The sequence below is a fragment of the Carcharhinus amblyrhynchos genome, chromosome 4, assembly GCF_965287045.1.
Source record: "Carcharhinus amblyrhynchos chromosome 4, sCarAmb.v2.hapA, whole genome shotgun sequence".
Taxonomy (NCBI): domain Eukaryota; kingdom Metazoa; phylum Chordata; class Chondrichthyes; order Carcharhiniformes; family Carcharhinidae; genus Carcharhinus; species Carcharhinus amblyrhynchos.
The window spans coordinates 43,711,145-43,720,845 of record NC_137327.1 but is presented as its reverse complement, the minus strand read 5'-3'; the positions used below and the strand labels follow the sequence as shown (position 1 = coordinate 43,720,845).

General features: G+C 44.5%; 1 protein-coding gene across 1 annotated transcript; it reads left to right on the top strand.

The window, feature by feature from the left end:
* The first annotated feature begins 237 nt into the window (after positions 1-237).
* On the top strand, positions 238-1,230 carry LOC145342566 (leukotriene B4 receptor 1-like). The gene has a single exon (XM_080188120.1). The coding sequence runs from the start codon at positions 238-240 to the stop codon at positions 1,228-1,230; it is 993 nt and encodes a 330-aa protein (XP_080044246.1).
* Positions 1,231-9,701: the final 8,471 nt, after the last annotated feature.

The following is a 9,701-nucleotide window of genomic DNA, read 5'->3' as shown; positions in this document are numbered from 1 at the left end:
AAGACACTGTATATAAGTAAGTTATTTTGTGTTTTAAGTTCCTACTTTTGACCAATGCTTGGCCAATCGCATTTCCTTTACAGTCTGTGTGAAGTTACTTACAAATAGGCAGTACTTCTGTTAAAGGGTTTTAATCAGTGGAGAAATTGCAAGATACTAACTTGGGGATGTGAAATTGAAGTAAGTTCCTCTTACGTTGTTTTTTTGAGAAAATTGTCTGAAGCAACAACAGACACTATGGTATCCTCCAATACAACTGTGGAGCAGAATGGGACAATTCATACTGCGATTCCAATACAAAATACAGTGGCCTGCATTGTTCTTAGTCTGGCCTGTCTTGTTGGAGTACCAGGGAACTTAGTAGTGATCAAGGTAATTCTTTGTAACATTAAGCAGTGGTCTTCTACCATCTTGCTCATATTGTCACTGGCTGTAGCAGACTTTGTGGTCCTGGTCACTTTGCCATTTTGGATTTACTTTCTTGCTGATGCATGGATTTTTGGAATCTCGCTTTGGAAATTCTCTTTCTATCTCATCTTCACATCCATGTATGCCAGTGTGTTCTTCATCATGGTGCTGAGCATTGAGCGCCTATTGAGCGTGCTCTACCCATTCATGCTTCAGAAAATGTGGAAAGGAGCAACAGTCAGCAAAGTGGTCATTTGCATCTGGGTTTCTGCTTTCCTTCTCGCTATTCCAGCCGTGACACTTGAACTCAAGTTGGATGAAAACGGGCGTCCACGTAAGAGAGTTTATTCTTCCGACCAGCTCGAGATAGGACTTATGTTGTTGGAAACCATGGTGGGTTTTATCATTCCTTTTGCCACACTGTCTACCTCGTACATCTGGGTGTCTAAAAGAATAAAACAAATGGTCTTTCGAAGAAGAAACAAACCGATGAAGCTGATTGCGCGAATTGTGATTGCGTTTGTTGTTTGCTGGTTTCCTTATCACACAGGAAACATTGTTAGAATATTCTCAGTGTTGGTAAGGAATTCCAATTCAGATCTCTCAAAGGAACTGGACAAAGTTTACCAAGCAATGAAAGATGCCGCTGGGGCTCTGGTTTTCATCAGCAGTTGTATTAACCCCATCCTTTATGCATTTGCTGCCCGGAGCTTCAAGAATGGACTTAAAACTTCAAATTTTGCTAAGGTCTTTGAACAAATGAGCAGTTTTAAGGAGAAACAGTCCAAAAGGATGAATAACTCAGAACATCAATCTGAATGATTAAATATGCTTTAATTCTGAGGATCTTTTTGATATGTTAATGCAAATGAACCATAAATTATCACTTTTTATATCCATGCACCTTTGAGGAAGAATTACATTCCAGATATATATTTTTAGGGCAGCCAGCTCTTTTAAAGCCTAGCTTTTGTGTAATAACCTGAAAAGTCTTGGGAAAATCACACAATGCTTTATGCCTCTTAAACAAATGAATATAGCATCACTGCAAATTCATAGTCATTGGTACCAAAAGGTGGGGAGGGGGGGCAGTGGGCAGGGCTGCAGAAAACTACCTCCTGACTTTGCCTCTAAACCCCTCTGTCCTCACCTCTCCATGTGAACCCTTGCTCTGCTATTCTTCATCCCACCCTCAATCCCTTTTTCTCTGAGGTCCAATTATGATCTCAGACCTCTGGTGGGTGCACTTGCTGCCACCTGCCAGGGCAGCATGGTGGCACAGTGGTTAGCACTGCTGCCTCACAATGTCAGGCTGAGTTTGTACTTTCTGCCCACATCTGTGTGGGTTTCCTTTGAATGTTCTGGTTTCCTCCCACACGCCAAAGATGTGTGGGTTAGGTTGATTGGTTATGCTAAACTAACCTTAGTGTCAGGGGACAAGGGTTTTGGGAATGGGGCTCAGGTGGGACTGTGGTTGGTACAGACTTGATGAGTTGAATAGCCTCCTCTGGTGCTGTAGGGATTCTGTGATTCCCTGGAGGCACGAGGAGCTGCTGACTATGTGATTTCTGTCAAGGCCTTTCCCACGAAACAGTTCTTTGGTCAGACAGAAGCTTTGTCTCAAGCACTGCAAAGATTTATTCATGGTCTGTAAGGTTTGTGGATGGAGCCAGGTCCAATTCAATCATGTCCATGCATTGCTGGTAGTTTTTAAAGATATGGCTGGTGATTATTCAAATTCAGAAGGCCTTGATGACAGCATTGGAGGCTAATAGTGAGCTGGAGCTATTCAGTTAACCTTAGATGGGTCAAGCTAGTCGGAACCATCAGAAAGATAGGTAAGGTCAAGTTTTCCTAACTTTTCCGGCCACGGAACTCTTTTGACTTCCCAAGAGTTCTGATGGAACCCTTAAGAAATATTCTTATTATGTTAAAGAGTTAAACCACAAGAAATTGATTGTTTTTGCACAATAGGAACAAACTGATAAAACAACACTTTGTTATTTCTTTCATGTGTCCATTTAGTATAATTAAAGGTCCTCTGCTTCAACAGACACTCCTTTTTATCATTGTTAATGGGAGGAGAGATGCTGCTTCTTTTGCGAAATCAATTGAATGTTGGGAAAGCTGCTGGAGAGCTGGATTCTCATATCAAACACATCCACACACTCGCACACACACGCTTACATACACTCACTCACACTCACACACATCCACACACTAACACACGCTCACTCACACCCACACACTTGCACACACACACTTACATACTCTCACTCACACACACACACGCTTACATACATTACTCACACACTTACACACACTCACGCACATCCACACACTTGCACACACATGCTTACATACACTCATACTCACACACATCCACACACTTACACACACATCCATGCACTCGCACACACACACTTACATATACTCACTCACACATCCACACACTTACACACACTCACTCACACACACACATCCACACACTCGCATGCACATGCTTACACACACTCACTCGCACTCACACGCATCCACACACTCACACACATCCACACACTTACACACACACTCATACTCACACACATCCACACACTCGCACGCACACGCTAACACACACTCACACACACCCACACACTTGCACACACACATACTCTCACTCACACACATCCACACACTCACACACACACGCTTACATACACTCCCTCACACTCACACACATCCACAGACTCGCGCACACACACACTTACATACACTCACTCACACTGACATACATCCACACACTTACACACACTCACTCGCACACACACATCCACACACTCGCATGCACATGCTTACACACACTCACTCACACACATCCACACACTCGCGCACATATGCTTACATACACACACATCCACACACTTACACACGCTCACTCACACTCACACACATCCACACACTTACACACACTCACTCGCACACACACATCCACACACTCGCATGCACATGCTTACACACACTCACTCACACACATCCACACACTCACGCACACATGCTTACATACACACACATCCACACACTTACACACGCTCACTCACACACTTACACACACTCACTTACACACACCCACACACTCGCACACACACGCTAACACACACTCACTCACACACTTGCACACACACACTTACATACTCTCACTCACACTCACACACATCCACACACACACACGCGCGCTTACATACATTACTCACACACTTACACATACTCACACACATCCACACACTTACACACACACGCTTACATACACTCACTCACACTCACACACATCCACACACTTACACACATCCACGCAGTCACACACACACGCTTACATATACTCACACACATCCACAGACTTACATACACTCACTCACACACACATCCACACACTTGCACGCACATGCTTACACACGCTCACTCGCACTCACACGCATCCACACACTCGCGCACACACGCTTACATACACTCACAAACATCCACACACTTACACACACTCAGTCATACTCACACACGTCCACACACTTACACACACACACACACATCCGCACACTCGCACGCACACGCTAACACACACTCGCTCACACCCACACACTTGCACACACACAGTTACATACTCTCACTCACACTCACACACACACACACACACATGCTTACATACACTCCCTCACACTCACACACATCCACACACTCGCACACACACACTTACACACACTCACACACATCCACACACTCGCCCACACACACTTACATACTCTCACACTCACACACATCCACACACACACACGCTTACATACACTTACTCACACTCACGCACATCCACACACTTACACACACACACACATCCACACACTTGCACAGACACGCTTACATACACTCACTCACACTCACATACATCCACATACTTGCACACACACGCCTATACACACTCACTCTCACATGCTTACACACACTCACACACTAACACACATCCGCACGCTCTCACACACATGCTTATACACACACTCACACTCACACACATCCACACACTTGCACACACACGCTTACACACACTCAGACACACACACTTATACACACTCACTCACACTCAAACACATCCACACACTTGCACACAAACGCTTACACACACTCACACACACTCATTTACACACACTCACTCACACTCACACACATCCACACACACATACATCCACATACTTGCACGCACACACTCACACTCACTCACACACATCCACACACTCACACGTACACACTTACACACATTCACTCGCACGCACACACTTACACACATTCACTCACACTCTCACACATCCATATGCTCACATACACACACTTACACATAATCACTCACACTCACACACATTCATACACTCGCATGCACACACTCACACACACACTCACGCATACTCACTGACTCATGCATGCACACAATTACATACAGTCACACACATCTACAAACTTGCATGCATACACTTACACACACACACTCACTGACACACACTCGCACACACACACTTACATGCTCACACTCATGCACACTTGCACATACACACTCACTGACACACACTCGCACACACACACTTACAGACTCACACTCACATGCAACATATACACATTCACACACACACATATCCACAAACTCGCATGCACACACACTCACATTCTCTCACACACTTGCACTTACACACTTACACTCGCGTGCACACACACACATGCTCACACACACACTGACACACACTCGCACGCACACACTTACACACTTGCACACACATGCACACACACTTGCGCACACACATGCACACACACACTCTTGCACAGAGTTGTGCTTACACATCACACTCACACACACACACATACTTGCATACACACACTCGCATACACACACTCACTGACACACACTCGCACGCACACACTTATGCACTCACAAGCACACACACACATGCACACTCGCACACACACTCACTGACACACACTCACATGCAGAGGCTTACACACTCACTCACGCACACACACACTCGCACCCACCCCCACACACACACACACGCATACTCACTGACACACTTACACATGCACATGCAGACACTCACACACACTCTCATGCACACTCGCTTGCACACATGTACAGTTATACAAACACTCACTGACACACACTCGAACACACATACATACACATACACACTCACTTACACACTCATACTCACACACACACATACATTTGCACACACAGTCACTTGCACATACACATTCACTGACACACATGCACACACACACACAAACACACACTTGCACACACACTCGCACACACATATTCACATACACACAGACACTCACTGACATACACTCGCACACACACTGACACACACTCGCACACACTTACACACTCACACTCCCACATACATACACCCACTTGCACACACATATTCATTGACACAGACTCGTACATACATACATTCACACTCACTCACACACACACATACTCGCACATACACACATCCACACTCTCTCACACACACTCACTAACACACACTCGCCCATACATACATCCCAACACGCTTGCACGTACACACACAAACACACTCACTTGCACACACTAACACACACACGCACACACTAACACACACTCACCCACACATGCATCCACACACATTTGCACATGCTTGCGCACACATCCACATACACTCGCACACAAACACACACACACTTACACATGTACACACGCTCACACACACACTTAGAAACTTACACATGCACACACATTTACACATACCCCCCCACACACACACACATACTCATACACACATGCTGACATACAAACATGCGTGCGCACACACATATACACACTCACTCACACACACACATTTACACACATGCACCCCACACATTTACATACATACACACTTATATGCACACACACACATACACACATGCTCACATACAAACATGCACACACACACACATACTCTGACACAGACACATAAACTCACACATTCACTGATACAGACATACACACACACTCGCTCAAACACACTCATACACGCACACACACATCCACATATTCACTCACACACACTCACATTCACACATCCACATGCACTCACACACACAGACTCACACATAAATGAAGAGTCATATGACCTCCAGTACTACTGACAATGTATGCCTCTGCACTAATCTGCACTGAGAAGGGCTCACAACTTAGCCACAGCTCTCTACAGAGACACGGCCTCTTCTTGCACCATTGTTTTCTCATCTGAAACTGGGTGAGCCTATTTCTGCAGATCCTGTCCTCTGGATACTTCCTCTGTCACCATCACCTCAATCTTACAGGCAAACAGAGTTAAACCTTTTCATGCCTGAGGACCCATCCTTGTGACGCACGAGCTTCATGATGCTGTTCTGCCTCTATCACTTATAGCGGCTCCCATGACCATAAAGAACTTAAGTGACTCTAAAGTTCTTTCAGACATTTGGTGATCACCAAAAGTGCTAGATAAAGCAAGACTTTCTTTCCCTCTGTTTCAGTGCCCTCCTCCGTGTTCCATCTGGCGGTCGTGTGGCTTTCATTGTAATATCCCTGCACCTCATTGGTGGGGTTTTGCACAGACAGCAAGAGCCAAGCCCGAAGAGGGTATCCCTAATCTCCTACAAACTAACCCCTAAATCTCTTTTCTGGAATGAAAGTTCTGAAATGTTGGACTGGTGTGATCCGGAGACATCGTGACAACTCTGAGCGAATCTAGCATGTATCTACATGAACCTCTTGTCTTGTGAGGGATTGTCTTATAAGGAAAGATTAAACAGATTGGGACTCTACTCATGGAATTTAAAAGAATGAGAAGTGATCACATTATGGGGCTTGACAGAGTAAACTCTGAGAGGATGTTCCCCTTCATGGAAGAGTCTAGGATCAGAGGACATACTGTCAGAATAAAGAGACACCAGTTTAGGACTGAAATGGGGAGGAATTTCTTCTCTCGGATGGTTGTGAGTCTTTGGAACTCCTTGCCACAGAGAGCTGTGGGGGCAGAGTGTTTGCACATATTTAAGGTTGAGAGTTTTGATCAGTAAGGGAATCGAGGGATATGGGGAAAGGGCAAGAAAGTGGACATGAGGAAATTTGGATCAATCGTGATTCTATTGAATGGCAGAGCAGGTTGGAGGGCCTGAATGATCTAATCCTGTTCCTATTTCTTATGATCTCTTTATGTTGTTCCAATACCAGCTGTTCATTGAAGGAAGAATACATATTGTGGTTTATAAATCTCCTAGTTGTTGTAGTGGTGATCGGATTATCTCATTTGTGCAATCAATGTCATCCTGTACCTGTGGGAATCCAACCAAGGCAGGAAATTTAAGTTGAAAAGCAGAATACTGCAGATGCTGGAAATGTGAAATAAAATCAGAAAGTGCTGGAAATAGTCAGAAGGTCGGGCAGCATCTGTGGAGAGAGACACTTAACAAACTGAAATGTCAACTCTTTCTCTTTGCACAGATACTGCCCAACCTGCAGAATATTTCCAGTATTTCAGACAATTGTGAGTCTCTGTTCATTGTCATCATAAGCAATATTGACATAATTGTCTACCTGGCAAACATTCCATCGGTGATCTGCCTAATCCATCACTGTGCAGCTAACTGCCAGAGTCAGTACATGTCTGCAGTAGTGCTTGGAGAGATCCAGATGTAAGAAAGTTGAGGGTAGTGCTCATTTTCATGACCAGTGATACTGTACGACCACCAACTCCAATACGGCATAGGTGGGTTCCCACATTTCTACAGGAGGCAGTTGATATCTACAATTAGCTGATGTGACAAACTCAAGCAGAAGTATAGCTCTTCTGAGTGGTAGAGGCAGCTGAGCTCCTGCTTATAAACACTATGATGTGAGTAGTTTCGCTTGCCACCTCAGCCATTCTCCTATGTGCTTCTCTCCTGTACATCTCTTTCCAGTGTTTCTCTCTCCTGTGCATCTCTTTCCTGTGTATCTCTTTCCTGTGTCTCTTTCTTCTGTTAATCCCTCTCCTGTTCATCTCTCTCCTGTGCGTCTCTCTCCTGTTCATCCTTCTCATGTTCATCCCTCTCCTGTGCATCCTTTTCCTGTGCATCTCTCTCCTGGTCATCTCTCTCCTGTGCTTCTCTCTCCTGTTCATCTCTTACCTGTGCATCTCTATCCTGGGTATCCCTCTCCTGTGTATCTCTATCCTGTGCATCTCTATTCTGTGCATCTCTCACCTGTACATCTCTCTCCTGTGCACTTTGCCCCAAATCTATGTGAATTTTAGTAAGGTGTTTGAAAATGGCAAACTGGCCTGAAAATTAATAGCCCAAGGGATCTAAAGAAAATGGTAAATTGGATGCAAAATTGTTTCAGTGACAGGGAAGCAAAAGACCCTTCAGTGTTTGTGGGACTGGAAGGCTGATTCCAGTGGTGTTCCTCATGGTTCAATACCATGGCCTCTGCTTTCTGATATTTATATCAATGATTTACACTTAAATGTGGTTGGGAAGAATAATACGTTTCCAGATGTCACAAAATTGTCTTGTGGTTGACTGTGGAAGAAAGCTGTAGGCTGAACAGGTGGCAGAAGAGTGGCAAATACAATATAACCCAAAGAAGTGTGAGACGATGCAAATGGGGAGCACAGACATTGCAAAGGTAATTGGTAAAGATATAGAGGGACATTGAAATAAACACTCATCGATCTCTGAGGTTTCAGCTGCTGTGTATGTGGTGTCCGTCTCTTTAAGATAGTACAGCAATAGAGGGTCACCTGACTTGAGGGACCTGTGGAAACTGAGAATGAGGGTGGAGTCCTCTCCAAGGAGAATCTTCTGATATCTTTATGGCTACATATGTAGACCAGGGGCTCTGTCAGAGGGCAGCCTTCGTGCTGCAAAAACCTCCTGTACCTAAGTTTCTGTATTCAATAAATACCTTCCTTGTTCCAACAAGGTCTGAAGCCTCTCTTAATAATTGTAGACGCTGGTCACACTAAATATATAACATCAACAAAATAGATAAGATGGTCAAGAAGACATAGTGTATTCTTTTGTTTATTAGCTGAGGTCTAGAATATGAGAGCAGAGAGATTCTGGTAGACCTGTACAAAACACTGGGTAGGCCATAGCTTGAGTGCTGCATAGTCATGTTTACCGCATTGCAGGAAGGATGTGGTTGCATTAGAGATAGTACAGAGAAGAATTTTTAACTATCTTTCATGCAATGTGAGCATCACTGGCTGGGCCAGCATTTGTTGTCTATCCCTAATGCCCTT

Bases quoted from the DNA above. Each gene is read 5' to 3' on its own strand.
- LOC145342566 (XM_080188120.1), top strand. From the start codon at position 238: ATGGTATCCTCCAATACAACTGTGGAGCAGAATGGGACAATTCATACT.